The 20,366-nt window shown below is 32.8% G+C and overlaps 1 protein-coding gene across 5 annotated transcripts in view; it reads left to right on the plus strand.

Annotated features, from left to right (window-relative positions):
* LOC115441144 (potassium channel subfamily T member 2) overlaps nucleotides 1–20,366 on the plus strand; it is an 86,639-nt gene that overhangs the window by 36,310 nt on the left and 29,963 nt on the right. The window contains exon 1 of one of the 5 annotated variants that reach the window (XM_037443929.1): nucleotides 6,843–8,336. The exons of the other annotated variants lie outside the window; for them this stretch is intronic. Within the exon in view, the coding sequence (XP_037299826.1) occupies nucleotides 8,266–8,336 (71 nt within the window). The 5' untranslated portion in view covers nucleotides 6,843–8,265. Of the gene's footprint in view, nucleotides 1–6,842; nucleotides 8,337–20,366 lie in introns of those variants that run through there. 5 annotated transcript variants of the gene reach the window in all.

The raw sequence follows: 20,366 nt of genomic DNA on the forward strand, positions 1-20,366 counted from the left end.
CGAAATAACTGGGGTGCTCTAGACGTCCTTTCCACTGGGCCTTTGGGATTTTATAAAGTGGGATCTATACGTTTCCATTTCCCGTGACGCCACTCACATGCCTCTACCTACCGCCGTCTTACATGGCTAAGGCGGCAACGTAAGGTCATTGGCTTCAAATAATGGTTTTGGATATTGGCATATTAATGAAGAATATAAGTTTTTGAACCTTTAAAATCGCGATATCTCGAGAACGGTGATTCGTACGAAAAAAAGAACAATTATTCTCGAGAATTGTATGACCTACAATTTCTGTCTGACCTATTTTTACGAAAATACCTCCGGTTCAGAGAAAAAGGGGAAACACCGGATTTTTTTACATTTGACCTTGAATAAATTTTTTTGCACATATAGGATCGATGGGGACTTTGACATTTTATTGGTAATGAGATATTTACGTTTATACCCATTTTCAGCTCTATGTGAATTTTTCCTAACTTAAATGTTAATTTGACTGGATTAAATGTTTTTTTGACTCCCAGTATTAAAGTAATATGTCTAAGCATATGTCGATATTATTTACATAAAGAAGAAACGCGCACTTAAAAATAGATTGAAATATTATAATAATTGGGTTTAGGAATATTTCATTGACGAAGCGTAGATGTTCTAAATGTCAAATACAGTGGTTGGTATTCACTACATACGGGTGCACAACATCCAATGTGCGCCTCGCTTGTCTGTGAAAGCTCCGATGTCATGACAATATCCAATTCATTAATCAACGTCCACTGATGGATCCTCAATTATCCTAGTCCGACGTGTACTATGTCGGAGTTGACGTCGGGTGTTACATTTCAGGTATATTCATAGCGACATCGCTATTGCATTATATTTCAATGTCACACCCGCTTGCATAAATCACATCAAAACTATTTTCCAATACAGGGGCGATGGATCGGCGTTCGGTCACATATAAATCAATGTTTACTATCATTACTACAGAGTACGGTTGTAAAGTAACCACAACGGTAATAAAACTTTTAAGACACAAGATATTAAAAAATGTTGTGAATTGTATAAATATACGTGGGAATAGTTTAGACCCAAAAGTTTCCATTCTGTAAGTTGCTATAATTGAATGATAAATTGAATTCGGACGTACGACCTTTGTAAGTTATGTGCTGATTAACAATAAAATTATGATAAAAAAATCAGCAATATTGAACAAACCGCATAATAATTATCATACGAACAGACATGTACCTAAAAACCAAAAGTTAGTTCAGAAAGACGAGAATGTTTAGGGCTCCAATTTCAAACAAACGTGGTGTTTTTAACATTAGCCATTCCGATTTACTGTAGTACGTATATATGTAGTTAATAATATGACCAGTGGCTGGAAAAAGTACATCATCATACGTAAAATCTTTAAGGTAACGAAACTGTTCAAGAATCTTTGTTTAATTTTAATTTTAAAATCAAAAGTACAATTAAGCTTTCTTCGCGGCGATGTGAATCGATATTTAACAGGAAGAATTACCATCAAATATTTTTATGATATCATTAAAATAATTATTCTCATAAAAATAGGCTACCTTAATAGAAATAAACTTGAAAAAATAAGAACGTGATATAGTTAAAAGACACAGGACTCTACATAAAATATAATATTTCTTTATATAATAGGTATGTAACTGCGGGCTGTGCCCACAATTTCGTTTACAACAACAATCTCAGCCTGTTATAAATTCTCCTGATACATCTCCCCATCATACAGAATACGCGCCAGGCGTGTGACCCGTCTAGATCCCCGCAAATCCATCTGTCCCCTACTTTTTAGCCATTAGTTTTACACTCCAATAATTGATTTTGGCAAGTTACGGAAACGGACATTTAAGCAAGTAGACAATCTAACGAACAGATAAACAGTAAATTTTGTTTTACGTTGTTTATCCAAAGCAGACCATTTTATCGTTTATTATTCATATTCAGAAAAAGTAAAAACTAAACGCTTACAGTGAATGTTTTTTTAAATAATACTTTTAAACAAAATAATAGGACCTGTCAATTACCTCTAATTGATAAAAGCAAATTAAAGGTGGTTAGACATTTCTTACTCTATTTTTCCTTGCCACGATGTGGTGAAATTAGTCAAAATTGTGAGAATAATAAAACATGCAATCAGACGACGTAACTTGGCGTAATTTTATGGCCTATAAATTTTTTCTTTACTTTACTTACTCACTAGAGCCGATATGAATTTTCACAGCGTGTGTTATTATTTATAATTTTTATATATTTAAAACAAAAAACGTTTAGTAATCGATATTAATTCAATTTTCCTCCTTAATTATTTTTTTGCTAATAAGCTGAAGTACACCTGTCGAATGTGATAGTTTATGGTTTTTATTAATTTTGTGATTTCAAGTATTTGGCTTTTAATTTGTATAAGGAAAATAATATCGCTCAAGCCAAACATTACAAGATATATCGATTGCATTAAAATCAAAACTTCGCTTACGCCCTACCAAAGAAAAAATACATGTACAAAGCATTAATTTGTCATGTGAGAGACCCCAAGTACATTCTATTATACGTCAACGTCCCCCTAAAATTCTTTACAAATAAGAGGCTCTACAGGATCAGTAGCTCTTACAACATAATCACCACTTCTTTGTAGACACCGAAGTATGCCGAATTTTGTTAGCGAAATTTTATTCAAAACGCATATTCTAACAATAAATAGTCCGAGAAAAGACCGACGTCGAAAGCTTTATCGACAAAAGCCTGCAACAATGTTGCCCTGATTAACTATTACCTATACTTTCTTGTACAATTTCTGCAGCCTGGATTATGTCTGAATTCATGGTTTGCTTATTTATTTATTTATTTGGGCAACAAAACAGATTACAATCAATATATTCTAAGATACATGTACATATATTAGGGCTTATTCTAGATTGCTGTCATATGTTGACACATCGTTGATACTTAGTTACTGAATAATTATAATATACTATCTAAGGTAAGGCCGGCGATGTCGCATTTCTATCTGACTTAAGTGTTGTGGATAATAATATTATGTATTTTACCGAGTGTCGGAAAGTACTATACCTTCAAGTGCGAATACAAGTGCCAAATGTTTTATAAATAGTTCATTATATAGGCGGCACATTCTGGTATTAGAGTATTATACTAAGATGTGTTATTTTTTCAAACCTGTAAGTAAAACTTTCCTCATATCATACGCAGAATATACTTGGTGTTTAAATTTACTAAGTCTAATAAGTATGATTAACCAAATTTGTTATGGAGTATTTTATATAACTGCAATAGATCTTGTAGCTTGCGACGTATTTCGAGTGGGGTTACCACGAATTTATTAACCTGTCATTGTAATTAAGGTGTTCCCGACCAAAACCACTTTTGTAGCTCAGAATTTTGACACTACTTTTCGATTCTTTCAATATTTTCAGAATGGACAATATAAGACGGTGACCAAATAACAACGGCATATTATAGCTTACTACTATACTAAATATAATGTAAGAAAGCTTTTCGGTGTTTTTAAACCCTTGACTCCTAATTATGAATCCAAATGATTAGTAGTATCCTTTGCTCATTACATGTACGTAATGATCACGAAATGTAAGTTTCTGGTCAAATAGAACTCCAAGATCCCTTACAAAATTTTTTATTGAAGTATAGCCTTGTAACATATAGATGTGTTTATACAATGGATTTAGATTTTAGATAATTGACTACTTATTAGTGAATGCTGATAACTATTTTATCTATTCTAAGTGAACCGTTACACGAGGAACCTGACATCGGTCTGAGCGGCCGCTTGTAGTTAGTAGTAGCATGCTATCGTAAGGGAGATAGAAATAGATTGTCAATTTGATAAAAAACAGAATTTAAATAACGAAAACGTGCCTTGCCAAAGAGAGAAAATAATAATAATGACGAGAGACACAGAGAGCAAAAACTTTTTCTTTCATACAGTAAGTACTCCATTTACTATTCCATAACTGTATATTATCGTAATTTTACAATTTGGGATGGTATTTTAAGATAGGCAATTATGGTAGCCAACGTAATATTTCAACTTCTGCGCAACTACTTAGTTGTAAGAATAGTGTTGAAAATATATAACGTGGCGTTATAGTTGTTTGCTCCACATAATGTGAAAGTAACGTAACGTTTGCGAACGTGTGGGTAACCCTTTTATTCATAGCATTGTATAATCAATACTGAAAACATCAATGAATTTGGAATTAGTTTCAGATTAGTTTTGCATTCTAAAGTAGTTATGCAATTTTCAAAGGATAGGATTTTATATTTCATGAAACTAGATGATATGTGGTCAAAACAATATTTATATATATAATAGTCAGTCATTCGGACGGCCCAAGATGATCGACGAGTTATTTTTTGTGGACACCTATTATATGGGTATCAGGTGAAAATATTTTCTGAGAAGAATACAAAAAATAAATAACTTTAATCTAAATCCAATATAACAAGCAGGCTGCTCAAGATGGCGTACTGGTTTTAAAGAATTTGCTGAGAAAAAATATGAGATAAAAAATATTTAAAAAGCATGTTTTGTATTTAAATACTCTAAAAAAATACTTTTAAATTTGATAAATTTATATGCTATACTATGTAGAGATAAAAGCTTTTCGCAAGATCTACTAGTGTGGATAACATAATAATAATAATTACTGTAGTTGTACTGTAGTTTTAATTTCATTAACAGTAAAATTACGTAGAAAAATATATTAACGACTACTGACATAATAAACACATGTAAAACTTTATGTAATAAAACATATTACGGTAATGTTCAATAAACTTATAACTCTGATATTTGATTTAAGAATTGTCACGAAAATTCGTCATTTGTCTCTTAAGTGTTTGCAATAATAATAATATTTAATGTTATATCGAGTTTATGATATCTATGAGTATACTATATGCACCGCGTACCCCAGCTTAGCAGCCGTCAGTCATTCAAACTGAAAACACATAGTGCTGCATTGCTCACGTAAATGTAATAAAGTGTTGTCCAAAAATTGTCACCAAAAACATCATTCGTATTTTAAGTAATATCTCTTTAATGTGGAATATTATTATTTTTCAGTTATGTCCCCTACATAGACCGGTAGATTTGTAGCAATATTAGTAAAAAAGTGGGCCTCTTATTTTTAAACTAAACGTATTTGACAAGCTTAGACTCGTATTCGTCATTATTAGTCACGTGATTCTTTACAACATTTTAAGATTTTTATTGTATATTCGAAGTAAAGGGTCCAACAACAATGAAATTTATATGGGACCACACGGAAATTACCAGCTTTTAAATAAAATAAGAATCATCGAAAAGTTCTCAGTTCTCAGAAAAATCAGTTAAAAGTTCTGAGGTAATAAATATAAAAAAAGAATACGAATTAAGAACTTTCTTCTTTTTTTAAATCGGTTAAAAAGGCACTTGTTTTGCTGGAAAAACATCAGGAACTTAACGCGAGCAACGTAGAAGATAGAAGTAGAAATCTAAAAGATTTCGGCAAAGAAGAAAACAGTGATTGGCAGAGAGAGCAAAAAGCGAGTTGGACATTGATCTCTTGACCAACCACAATCAAACAACATTGGCATTCGAGTCGTGTTTCATGTCACATTCTAGAAAGGCTGGTGACTTTCTGTCACTTGAGACCTGATTATTGATTCACGTCTACTTTGTACCAAAATACGATATTTATATTTTAAATTTCGAGATAATTATTAATTTTTTATTTCATTGAGCAATGTTGTTAATTCTTATAATAACTCTTGAATAAAAATTGTATTATTACATTAAAATTACTTTTATTTGAATATTACGCATGTTATGGTTGCCTTTAGTTTGAGTTACAATTGGTTTTATTTTTAGAATTTATTATTATATTAGTATTATAGTAAACTTTGTCGGCAATCCTCAAATAAATAAAATAAGAAAAAATCTAAATCGTCATTGTAATGACAGAACGTCATTACAAACTTGGAGATAATCATTCTGAGTAACTGCTATGATTATCCTCGATATAATTTATTTTCAATTGCTAATATTTTACAAATATCAGTTGAGAAAGCCAAAACCTTATTATTTGTTTTTTTTCTTAAAACTGTATAAAACTGATAAAAATTACATTTTTTGAAGAAGCACCCACGTACGATGGCATATAGTCTTAGGGATTCGGACTGTCGCCCGGCGTTTTCCACTTATCCGGTGGGCTCAACGCCGGATCGTAAAGTCCAAGAACCTACCATTACCACTCAGTCGCCCCCCTGAAGGCTGAACGCAAATACTACACTTCTTCCGCGAAACAAAAAAAATCGAATAAACGATAACATTTGTAGGTTATTCAGGAAAACTGCAGTGGAAACCTGTAACGTAAACAATGTTGCTTGAAGATCGCAATTTGATCAATATTTATTAGCCTTTCTTTTTCATATATCGTATTTACATTAAGGGCAATAATTTATAATATATATATACATATATTGCATACGTATACACCCTCGTTTTCAAAGAGCACAATTTGTTTTATGGATAAGGAATAACTTTAACTATAGTCCAATTGATAACAGATACCAAGATCTAATGGTGCATACGGCCACAATTCACCACCTGGTATTACGCAAATTAATATTACGAATCTAATTGATAAGGATGTAAAAAAAACTGCGTCGGCATAGCAAACAAGGATATAGAAATAAAAGAAAAACAAGGGTATCACTAGGGCCTTAATGTTATTAGGAAATAGGTTCGTTGGAAGCACAGTGGTCAGTAGCGAGGCGTGGGGCGGGCACACCACAGAGCTTCGATATACACCGCCGCATAGCCAGTCGAGAGCCGTGCCTCCGAGCGACGCCCGCTTCGTCGCTCCCTCGCGAATATATACACAAACTCTATACAATAATAGCGAACATAAAGCAACTTCGATGTTGTTATCATTTTACCATTTCGCATAAGAACGTGCTATTTTTTTAAACCTAGCTTTGGGTTAACGCCGTCTTTGTTTTGTGAAAACACCTGTTCAATGATATGATGCCCTTATGGCCAAGTTTACACCTCGATAATTTATTAATTAGTGTTAATAGTGTTGTTTGATGAGTAGACAAAGGGATCTCGTAACTTACCACTTGTGTTTATAGTTGTATCATCGCTTCTGTCGTCGTTTGGTATTGTAATATGATACTACAGAGACATAAACATACATACAATTTATAAAAAGTTGATACAATATCTACCCTTAAAATTATCTTCATGTAGTATAATGATGTTAATTGACGTATTTTTCACCGCCATAGCTAAGTTTGAATAGTTTAAACAGAGATGGGCGGTTTAAGACAAAGTGTTCTATTTCCATCAAACAACAAAAAAACTTATGATTTTATTTGATAATTAATAGCGTCATAAATCGCATTAATTTTCATAAAAGCTTTTAAGAAAATTAGTATATAATTGAATACGGGTAAATTAACTCGATGAACAAACATGCGATTATCTCATACGTCAACAAAAACCTATAGAGTTGATAATGAAAACAATTTACTAATAAACCATCCTAATTCAAGATTTAATAGCTGTAGTGAGAAATATTGTAGAGCGCGGAATGTCAACTTTATTGTAATGTTACTATGAAGAAATAATCTTTTTTTCACAATCGAACAGAATGTAACAAGTATTTATGTGTTTAAGTGACGTTATAGTTCTCTAAATCAAGCACGCGGTTATCGCACCTTTAACTATGAATGTATTCGCCAGAATTTGGCGTTTGTCACAACTTCCGCCCGTTGCCTAATTTAAATACCATAAATAAATAACCGCTATATGCATAATTAAGTGAAATGTAGGTCGGACGAGTACCGAGAATAAATTTAGCCTTTCTAGACTCCCTTTAAAATGGTCGACACATTATCAAACCATTACAAAAGTATAACAATGAGGGTATTTACAACACATAATTACGCAATATTTGTTTGATTAATTAGCTATGTTCCTTTTAGGATTATTAACTGTGTCTTCATTTTTATTATAATATTATTGTATCCAATTGTTGATGGTGGAAATTAATAAGTAAATATACTATTAAAGGCACGAAAAAGCGAGCGTACCATATCAAGACATATTCACCTAGATCTCAACCATATTTCCGGTGCACAGCGGCGGATGGTAAAATGAGTGTTTCGCTTGTCATTGCAACTAAAATGTAATCAACAACTGAAAACGAAGACAGTATGGCAGCCGTTAGTAGATACAGTTCTTACAATTGCCTAACCGGCTGGGATAGTTACGATAAGATACCCAGGTAAAGCCTACTTCGAAATTTTTAACACTATCATATTAAGAATCTACAATCTGCGACCTTAAAATCAACTGGTAAATTGACGTTACACATTCTATACTTACAAAGAAAATTGTTAACATTCATCAGTTGATTGCAAGGTTAAAGAACTAATGTTTTCATACACATTCCAAAGTCACAAATTTTAACAATTAAATTGTGTACAAAATTATTACTTTTACTGATATTATGAAACAGCTTTAGGACATATTTTTATAACCCCTTAAGTGATAACTTAATAAACTGATACAAAGAATTAACATTCTAAAGTACTTAAGTCTCTATTTTAATTAGTTTTTTAATACAGAGAAAATTTTCTTTTCAAACCAGGTATGAATAAAGTATGAGATAAATTTAAAATATCTTCTTTCAAAGTTCTTTTGAAGAATGCTTTAGTCAGATATATTGTACTTAGAACAAAAGTGGCATAATATTGTTTATTACGCGCTTAAAAGTGTAAAATACTTTCTTAAAACTTACGGAAATTAGTTGTAATTTTTAAAAAAAGAAACCTTAATGAAAGCAACTGATTTGGACAATTTTTATGTTTGCTAGAGATTTTCTCAGTATGTGTTGGACTACATCCTGTTGACTCAATCACTTCCTATTTGTGGCCTTTTTTGGTTCATTACCCGACTACTGCAGATATTTTTTTTTAGTATATTACTAACATATATAATATATATGTTTATAAATATATTTATAGAATAGCAGCCTTATATCTGAATATAGCGTGTACAAATTATAAATTCAAATTAACAACAATTAGTTCGTCATGACGATCGTGAACTCGTCATGGAACGCGTTCCCCGGGGACGGATTTACGGACGTAACAGCTAGGTATATATGTATATACCGAGGTAGGAGGCACGCAAGCCCTTTTAAAGCCACTTTAATGTCATCACTTATCCAACGCAATACCATAAAACAAATGTTTTACTCGTATAACGTATATTTTATTGTACGCAATAACTTATTTACAATAGTTTCGAAGCATTCATGATATCGATAATTAGGCATGTCGTGAAATCAGGAGCGTTACTATATGGTACATGACGGCAAAATGCTACAGGTCTCCACTTGATGGTTATATCAAACTGACACATCCCGAAACCAAAATAAGTACGTAACTGTTATTGTTGTAGTGAACATGTTCACAATGTTCTTTTAGATTCGCTTCATCATTATTATTTGGTTATCAATCGAGTAATGGGGGCTACTCACGTTTCCTTTACCCGAATGAGTTAAGATAATAAGAAAATGCAAAATGTGCAACGAAGAGATTCTCCACAACCTTTTTTATTTTGTTTAGGTTCCTGTTAGGGGATTAAAATAATAACTCTTGTTTAATTTTATTTATTATTTTGTGATGGCTCTCATTAAACATATGGAAGATTTTTGGCTCTCATTACCTGATGTGCGGTGTAATGGGAGCGTAAGTTACAATATCGTACAACGAGATTTTAACTAACTACATGTATAAATTTTGATTTTTGTTTGTAAGTATTGAAAGAAATAGAACTCAAGAACTGATAAGTTTCTAAAAAAGTAAATTATTGTAATCTAAAGTGGTATTTTTTAAACTTTATCTTACGTGGTACCAATTGCCCTACTCTTCCCTATCTCTAAAATGTCGGACAATTTTACTAATGAAATGTATACAAATAATAAATTTAATTGAACGCATCAAAACCCCTGGTTTCGTAATTCATACAAATTCCGAATTTAGCTAATAAGCTGTATATTTTTAAAAACTAACCCCCTTATTCATAGACGTTTTTTATCTAATGACCGAGTAAGGCTGTGATAACAAGTCTGTTTCTCAGTACTGACGGCATGGCAGTCTTCGCAGTGCGTAGACGTAGGGCCGTTGTGATTGGCTAATAATACAACAATAATAACCAAATAAATATGAAATACAACAATAATAACCAATCACAATGGCCCTATGTCTATTTCTCAGTACCGTTGGGCACTGAGAAACAGGCTTGTTATCACAGCTTTACTTCGTCCTTAGATAAAAAACGTTTATGAATAAGGGGGAAAGAATTTATTTATGCACGAGAATAAAATTTCAAATTTTACCATCTGCCTAATTTTATATTATACTTATGTATATATATTTATAAAAACACATCTACTAGCTTACGTATTCTCCAACTTCTTTCGAAAGGCAGGCCACTTGAGCAATGCTCGAAGAAACAATTAAGCAAGCCGGCAGGTATAATTATGATTACTGCCAAGAGGCATTGCTCATGCCTCTATTTTGTAGAAGGTATTTTTTAATGCATCGTACCATCTGTTGCAATAATATGACTTTCAAACATTGGCTTTTATATTTCCGAATTATGAAGGGAAATATTTTGGCTTTATGTAATATACAGGGTGTTCTAGAAACTAGTGACAAGCGGAGGTCCAGAGATAGAGCACTCCTTGAGGAATTCGAATCACCCCCATGTATGTTCCGCGATTATTCATAGTTTTCGAGTTATGAATATTTTTCTGATTTTTTGAGAATTTTCGAGTTGAACAATTAAATGTTTTCTTTTTAAACAAGTAGAAGACCTATTCGAGATTGTTTTTTTGCAACTATATTTTCATTAGTTGTACTTTTTTGCTAAAGACAATCAACTTTGTAGCTTTAATGAAAATTATGAAAATGTTGATGTAAAGTGAAAAACTTATGTTCTATGAATTATGACTTAAATTTTCTTCTTTAAATTAAAGATCTAAACAGGTGACCTCTTGGTTCTAAGGTAGATCAAAAACTTCTCCAGACTCTCAACTTATATATTCATTAAAAAAAAACACATAGTCCTTTTATAGGGCCTATTTTGGCTAAAATCAGCCTCAAAACACAGCGAGGTGGAAAATTCTTAAAATTTGCCATCAGATTACAATTATTTTTTGTGACGTCTCATTATTCCTAAGGTTAATTAGTTTGTTAACTAACCAAAGTTCAATTAATGTTGCAGGATTAGTTCTCGTGGTTTAAGGGTTGTAAAAGTGGGTTCAACTCTTTTACATGCAATTACAATGGGCCGAGGGGATTCTAGATCGAATTATTGCTTGACACTATTGTCTGAGGTATCCTGTATATATCATTGAAGGTCGAAATAAGTATATTATGACATTGATTTCCTATATTATTGTGTGATTATTTATTTACGCACGGTATCTTTATTTTTATAATTGAATGAATTAGTTAGATTCGTTTTTCAATGCAGGTAAGTACAAATAATAGTATATTTTTTTTATAACAGCTTGGCCACACTGGTTAGGTACTTTAAACCCCATTACCGTACCAACTACCTTAAAAATGCATTTATATTTAGAGCTCTTAATAAACATATTATTATTTATTCACAAAAAAATATACTTCATGCTAAACAATTTATTTGTTCACGTAACATTTACGCCTTCAAACAAGAGATAGATAAATAAAAACGTTCTATTCAAAAATTAAAATGACGCACGACAAACGGATAATAGAATACCACCACAGTTCTCGACTCGATAAGAGGCTGAATAGGTACGGATTGTGTCAGAATCCGTTTGTATCGTGCAAACTGTAACGAATGGGTACAAATAGCATTCTTTTCTGTTCCACCTTTCCAAACAATGCATCTACTGCTCTTGATCACACAGGGTTCGAGAAACTATTGTAAAAACGAGACTAACCCTCACATCGTTGCTTGTTAATCATTTCTATATTTTTTTTTGTATAAGCATACGATGGATTTCAATTTTCTTTCATACCATAAAGATATCACAATAGGTAACGTCATTTTATTGAAACAAGATCAAGTACTTTATTTGCTGAAGCGCTAATAGGAAAATGTAACGCCGAAACCACATAAATTAAGGCGGAAAGTCTACCAAATTAAGTGACATAATATTTGAGTCACTGTTTGTAGAATATTTTTCTAAATATGAATACATTTATTATTTGTAATGTATTACACTAAAACTTATAGTTTTGTCACTCTGTACGGACGTTTTTTAGAAGGATTCTATTAATTTTGACGACGGTTAGAATGCTTAATGGCCATTAATAATATGATATTTAACTTTTTGGTAAATCTTTTGTCTCACCCGGGTGGAGGATAAGGAAATCTTCAGTCTTTACACGGTGAGGAAAGAACTTTCGAATAAATGAATTGCGATAAAGACATATTATCAAAAAATCAATAAACCTGGTCCAATGTAGCATTAAATTTTTAAATAGGGCCTTAGCAATAGCAATATAGGTAACTACATGCAAAATCGCTTACACTTTACACTCACAATCCATTTATGAATCAATATGATAAAACTTACATTATAGAGTGAAAAGTAAGCTGTCCCTTCTATTACAATCTAATAAAACATTTACGATATTAACACCAATTTGGATCAGTTCAGGAAATCTTCAGTCTTTACACGGTGAGGAAAGAACTTTCGAATAAATGAATTGCGATAAAGACATATTATCAAAAAATCAATAAACCTGGTCCAATGTAGCATTAAATTTTTAAATAGGGCCTTAGCAATAGCAATATAGGTAACTACATGCAAAATCACTTACACTTTACACTCACAATCCATTTATGAATCAATATGATAAAACTTACATTATAGAGTGAAAAGTAAGCTGTCCCTTCTATTACAATCTAATAAAACATTTACGATATTAACACCAATTTGGATCAGTTGTGTAGTATATAAAACAATAAACAAAAGCTCAATAACCACTTAACAATTGTATGCTTTATTTACCAATATGAAACATCAAGAAATATATTTGCAAACGTGGTAAACAATTACTATAATAATATTATTAAGAGTACTTAATGCTCTTTCGCTACACTGTAAAAGTGTACGGTACATTAATTAATTATAATTAACTCGTCTTTTCCATCCATCATTATAGCATATAAACATATTCCAAAAGCAGAAAGCAAATTGGTCAGTGACCTAAAAAAAATAGTAATCGGCACATAGTCGTTGCAGGTTGCAGAGTGCAGTCAGGTCAACCATGTCAGGTCCACAACAAAGCCCCATTTAATCACCAATGCAATATTGCTATAAAACTGGTACACGTAACATGTACGTTTGTTGAGACCATGAAAAAGGAAACATAAATACGAAGCAACCTAAGAATCAACACTTACAATATTTGGTACGGAAATAGCGTTTATGAATGGAAAATTATTTTATTTCGAGGGATATAAAAGAGGTTGAACGAAGTCATAGCTGAACCACATGATCAGCAATGATTGAGTGGGTTTAGCGAAAACCCTAATTGTTTGAACCCAAAATGGACTCACGGATGATGTAACGATATGTAATCATTAAATGAAGATTAAAAGCGTTAGCCAATAGCAGAATAACGGATACGGTATCTTGATGTCTCACGGACCACCTCAAGAACAGAGTGGAATTAAGTGCCTCATCCGAATTCTTATAAATCTCTTTTGCTCAGAATTCTTAAGAAACACTGATCAAAAAAATCAAACCACCTCCAAAAACCACTAAGATGTTTTTTATTTTGTGAAACGTCATCGACTACGAGATATAAAATAATTTAACATTATATACGGGTTACTAAGCGGCGATAGCCTAGTTGGGTGTGGAACGGACTGCCGAGACGAATGTCCGCAGGTTCAAATCCCAAGGGCACACACCTCTGACTTTTCTTAAAAAATCATGTGTGTATTCTTTGTGAATTTATCGTTCGCTTTAACGGTGAAGAAAAACATCGTGAGGAAACCTGCACATCTGAAAAGTTCTCTATAGGAATTTCGAAGGTGTGTGAAGTCTACCAATCCGCACTAGGCCAGCGTGGTGGACTAAGGCCTAATCGCTCTCAGTAGTAGAGGAGGCCCGTGCTCAGCAGTCGACAAGTATATAATGCAGGGCTGATATTATTATACGGGTTACTAATTTTGGAATCACTATCTAATTGAACATTGTTCATACATGGGCAAAATTATATACGAGCTAAGCTAGCTTAGCTTAGCTTAAATTAGTAACCCGTATACAAATTAAAATATGTTTTCTTTATTTTTAGTAGTTTTGTAAGCGGATTAATTGTTAGCTTTCTGCGCTTTTGTAACACAATAAGAAATAAAGTATAAGCAAATGCGCAATTGCGTTTACATGGGCGACATATTTACTTATTCCATTTACTTTGATTTAAAAACAAATTCCTATACCGATTTGGATGAAAAGTCTGTGGAACCAATCTGAAAAAGCTTTGGAATAAAATATTTTAAAATCGGTTATTAAATTAGGAAGATCCGAGGTAACAAAAATTCCCAATGGATCGAGTACCTTTTCCTTTTTTTGAAATTACAGACGAATTAGATTTTACTCCGTTTTCTTAAATTCTGTTAAAAACCTATCACGAGCAGACCAAAGTTGCTACAGGGGTTACCTGGCTGTTCCTTCAAATGAAATAAATTATCGTGGAACAAACTTTTAGCGAACTGTAGTTTTACGTTGTTTTCGAACAGTTTATTTGTGTCTAAGTTTGAGTCTATCCGTAGTTTGATTGGCCATATCTTGTGAACTATTTAACTTTACTAAAGCACGTTATTTTTTAAAGTAATTTCAGTCTATGATATTATGTTATTTAACTTTTCCCAGCTCATATTAAAATGTTTATTTCGAATAGTAGTGACTTATTAGACTCAAACAGTGACGAATATATATATTTTAAACTATTTGGTCAAAATCTGAACTAAAATATCAACCAAAACGTCACTGTTACAATCTATTCATTCATTTGAACAACAAATAATTTTACTTATTTCACTAATATGTTTTGTTCAGATTCAAGTTTGCACTTAGACTAGCGTTTTTATATTATACTAGCTGACCCGGCAGACTTCATACTACCTCATGGATAAATAAAAGACTTAATCTTTTGTATAAAATGATTTTAAAACAAACAAATCGAATCCGTATTTAATAAAAAAAGCATTTATTGAATAAATAATTTAGCCTATCTCCTACATTGTCACTCACTAAAGAACGCAATTCTGACATAGCAATACGACTATTTTCTTGATTTGTCTGTCTCTGGTCATCAGTGCGGTTAGCACGTGAGGTAGCTCTTCGCACATTTGATTGACTACGACGACCTAAGTCAGGTCGTCTTCTCCTCGGCATCGTAAATTGTAATTAATCAAAGTGAGAAAATTTCCCGCTCATTTAGCAGTAAAGTGTCACTATCACAAAAAGGGCACATTACTTGGAATGTCACTATCACAAAGGATCACCAAAGTAAAGAAAGTTCTCGCGCACGTAACCACAAAGATAGATATAATATCGTAATAATACTTTTTCCGTGCTCTGAAATGCGACAGGATGGATTGACATATTAGTTGGTTGTCAAATCTAATGTCAAATATTATGATTGCGTTCAGAAATTTAACTTAAGATTCATAATTTAATTTGTGACAAAACTTAAGATTTATCTTTCGATTTCTATATAGTCTTATTAAAAAAAATAATCGGACAGATTAACAACTGAAGTTAGCTAAAATTGAGTTTCTCGAAGCGGACCACTATTTATGTACTATGTATTTTGAGACTATGCAATTTTGTCGCGTTCGCGATTCACTTTCACTTTTGTTGAGTTTCAGAACGCGATATTAGATCCTCCAACGCGCACGCGAATTTGAACTTTATGCAGCGGTAATAAATTACAAATTGACTCTACGTATTAGTTAGAAAACGTTTGTATGGGAAATAGAAAAATGCTGTTTTGAGGATTTTCCCGGCAATTATTCGAATTTTTCTCACCTTTTAAATCTTCCCTAGACCTCCACGAATAATTCAAGACCAAGATAAGATAAATTCGTTCAGCCGTTCTCGAGTTTTAGCGAGACTAACGAACAGCAATTGATTTTTATATATATAGATGAGCGCCACTCCGTACACAGCCACAAGAATCAATATTGACACCATACTAAAATCAGTTTAAATGGATAACAGTTCAATTCAGTTAAACGCAGTGATTGTTCGGAACGCCAAATGTAGTGCGTAGTACATACGTATACATATATCGATCGACTCAGTGCTATACCATGTATAATAGTTGACTTGAAATAGATTATTTGAAAAAACTCCGTCTATATGTTAAAATGGCTGACACAATTTCGTTATAGTTTGTAATTGCCACTTCAACTACACTTGAGTATGAAAATGTTATGCCGTACTGTAATTATAACGGTTTCAATTATTATAATTTATAAGTATGAAATGTACTAGTTGATCCGCGTATTTATTTAATAACTCGGTGTTTTGCAAGCTGCATTAAAGCTGTCGGTTCCACAATACTTATACCAGTGGCTTCACCCGCGTCAAAAAGTTTTTTAGGGTTAAATATATTCTCGGGGTAAAAAGTAACCTATAGATCTTAGGGGTAATGTAACTTCGCTATTAGTGAAAAAAAATCTTAATCGATTTAGTAGTTTCCGAGATGAGAGCGTCCAAGCAAGCAAACTATTAAGCTTTATAAATTATAATTATAGATTATAAATACTATTAACAATATATTATTTATGGTAAAGAAGTGGAAATAAAAAAAATCTCGCCAAAAGACGCTTGATATTAAACATAAATAAAATCATGAAAATAAATTAAACTTACGAGAGCAAACATAAAATGATCTGCTTATCCTTATCCTTAACAGAAAACGGGCGTGAAGTGGCAGCTTTGTAGGGTTTCGTACGGTCAAAGTGTAGCAGCTCCGACAAATCACCCTCTTCAATCCTCATACTTTCTCCTTAAGTTAACAATGCATTCGCAGTTTCTTTGGAATTTAGGATTGGTAGTGTTTTCCTAAACTACAATTATATATAGAAGAGTAACAACCATGTTTAAATTACAATATATATTATTTACTTATAAACTAAAATTTATTCTTCAATTAATTCTACAATAGTGGACGTCGAATTAAGAAAATACTGAATTTATGAAAGCGCTTAACAATAGACCAATTGAAGCTTTACTACGCTCTGCTCTATATCAACTAGGTACACAAAGCTTTCACGAATCGCAATGCCCAATGCACTTTGTAAATTAAATGTGAAACGAAGCTCTATTTGATGAAAACAGCATAGCAATTTGTGCTTGTAAATTTTCGTTCCAAAATGTTAAAACCTGGCTCAGGTTTTAGCACTTCAATTTTATTATGAAAACGCTCGTCCGGCTGTTTATCTTAAAGGAGATGGATACTCTTTTATACAGGGTTGGGCTTGAATGTAGAATGATGGAATTGGTGTCAATCAAAAGCCACAATTTTATGAAACCAATACTGAACGTTCTGCAAATTTTGCTAAACTGAGAGCCGAGATAATATAAAGTACAGTTATGTAATATATTATATTATATATAGCAGAGGAGTTTGTTTGCGATCTCTTTTGAAATCTCTAGAACTACTGGCTCTAATAGAAAAAATCTGTTAGTGGTAGGTAATGGATAGCCCATTTATTGAGAAAGGCTAAATACTGTATAACTGTATGATATAGCCAATAAAACCGGAGTATCAACGAAAAACGTTTCAAAAACGGGGAAAGAACATTCCTTTTGAGAGCTTAAGTCGCGTGAACAACGTAAAAGTTACGCAACAATAATTAATGACGTTTGCTCTTAAAATTATCTAAAAAATATAGTTTAGTAAGAAAGTTCCCCACTGCATTTGCCAATAACCGCAAAAGCACTATTTAATTATGAGAACTAATTATATTAATTGACTATTATTTAATAGATATTATATCAAATAATTTTAAGATTTTTCAAATTGTTAATTGTGTTTACATTTCACAATGTCACAGAAAATCACTTTTTTTTTAACTATACCTCATATTATTACATTCAGGCACAAAACTTCTCCTACTCCACTATAACTGTTATACGACATGAACGTACATACGTACGAACGCACACACCACGCATTTGTAAATATGAATGCTGTGCATTTTATAAACATGGTTTTTGTGGAGAGTGATTCACCAAAAATGGAAATAGGTTCACAAAGTCCAAACAAAACCTTTATATTGGATGAGCATTAGATATCACGCGACGGCACGCTGTGATTCGTATCTAGTACAATAAACAAAAAAAATTGGTAAAATGCACGATTTTGTGATAACATAGAGAATTTATGGCCGAGTTAAATTATTGCCGTCAAGAAATCCATTGGATCAAGTAGAGTTGGACTGGGAAACGCCTTTCATATTCCAGGGAATTATAATCTACTACACTACAAACAACTTGGTGATTAGGAACACAACTGCAATTTAAACATGAAAGCAGTTATGAAAATTGTTAAAAATGCTCGATAAAATACATTTTATTTTCTTTTCCATACTCTTTAGATTTAAAATTCAATTTTAATATATTATTCTCGTACATTTTCGCAAAGCGGATTGGCTTTGTTAATAAATTAACCAAATGTAAAGATTTACTCTTAATTTTTTTCATCGTTGTTTTTGTATAAATCTCCCATCTATACTATTATATAAAGCTGAAGAGTTTGTTTGTTTGTTTGTTTGAACGCGCTAATCTCAGGAACTACCGGTCCAAACCGAAAAATTCTTTTTGCGTTGGATAGCCCTTTGATCGTGGAGTGCTATAGCCTATATATCATCACGCTATACCCAATAGGAGCGGAGCAGTAATGGCTAATCTCAGGAACTACCAGTCCAAACTGAAAAATTCTTTTTGCGTTGGATAGCCCTTTGTTCGTGGTGTACTATAGGCTATATATCATCACGCTATACCCAATAGGAGCGGAGCAGTAATGGCTAATCTCAGGAACTACCGGTCCAAACTGAAAAATTCTTTTTGCGTTAGATAGCCCTTTGTTCGTGGAGTGCTATAGGCTATATATCATCACGCTATACCCAATAGGAGCGGAGCTACTGCTCCGGCTAATCTCAGGAACTACCGGTCCAAACTGAAAAAATCTTTTTGCGTTGGATAGCCCTTTGTTCGTGGAGTGCTTTAGGCTATATATCATCACGCTATATTCAATAGGAGCGGAGCAGTAATGGCTAATCTCAGGAACTACCGATTCAAACCGAAAAATTCTTTTTGTGTTGAATAGTCCTTTGTTTGTGGAGTTTTCAAAGTTATATATCAACACGCTATGACTAATAGGAGCGAAGCAGTAATGGCTAATCTCAGGAACTACCGGTTTGAACTGAAAAAATCTTTTTGTTTTGGATAGCCCTTTGTTCCTGGAGTGCTATAGGCTATATATCATCACGCTATGACCAATAGGAGCGGAGCAGTAATGAAACATGTTGCATAAACGGGGTAAATTATTAGTTTTGAGAGCTTCCGTTGCCTGCGCTGCGTAAACGGTTAAAGTTATGCAACAATGATGTATGACGGGATTGTTCCACTTAAAAAGTTCTAAAAAATATATTGTAAAACAAAGTCCCCCGCTGCATCTGTCTGTCTGAACGTGTTAAACTAAAAAATTACCCAATGTATTAAGATTAAATTTGGTATGGAGACAGTTTGAGACCCTGAGAAGAACATAGGCTCCCGGGAAACTACTACTTTTATAACGGAAAACTTTAGCCTGAAAAACTTTATAACGCGGGCGGAGCCGCGGGCAAAAGCTAGTACACGATAATCTGACCGCACAGTTACCACAGCAAAATTCTTACTTTTTAACATTTGATCCATATTAACAACATTATTATAAATACGTAAGTCCAACATATAACAATATATAACAGAGTTCAATTTACGCGTAGGAAACTAAATTTCCAAAAATGTTATCGATTTAACCTATGATACCAAATGATGAAATTTATACGCAAATACTCACCGCCGAAGACACTATCTGTACATATATCTATACTTATTATATAAAGCTGAAGAGTTTGTTTGTTTGAACGCGCTAATCTCAGGAACTACCGGTCCAAACTGAAAAATTCTTTTTGTGTTGGATAGCCCTTTGTTTCTGGAGTGCTATAGGCTATATAT

This window comes from Manduca sexta, chromosome 27, assembly GCF_014839805.1.
Source record: "Manduca sexta isolate Smith_Timp_Sample1 chromosome 27, JHU_Msex_v1.0, whole genome shotgun sequence".
In the NCBI taxonomy this organism is placed as follows: Eukaryota; Metazoa; Arthropoda; class Insecta; order Lepidoptera; family Sphingidae; genus Manduca; species Manduca sexta.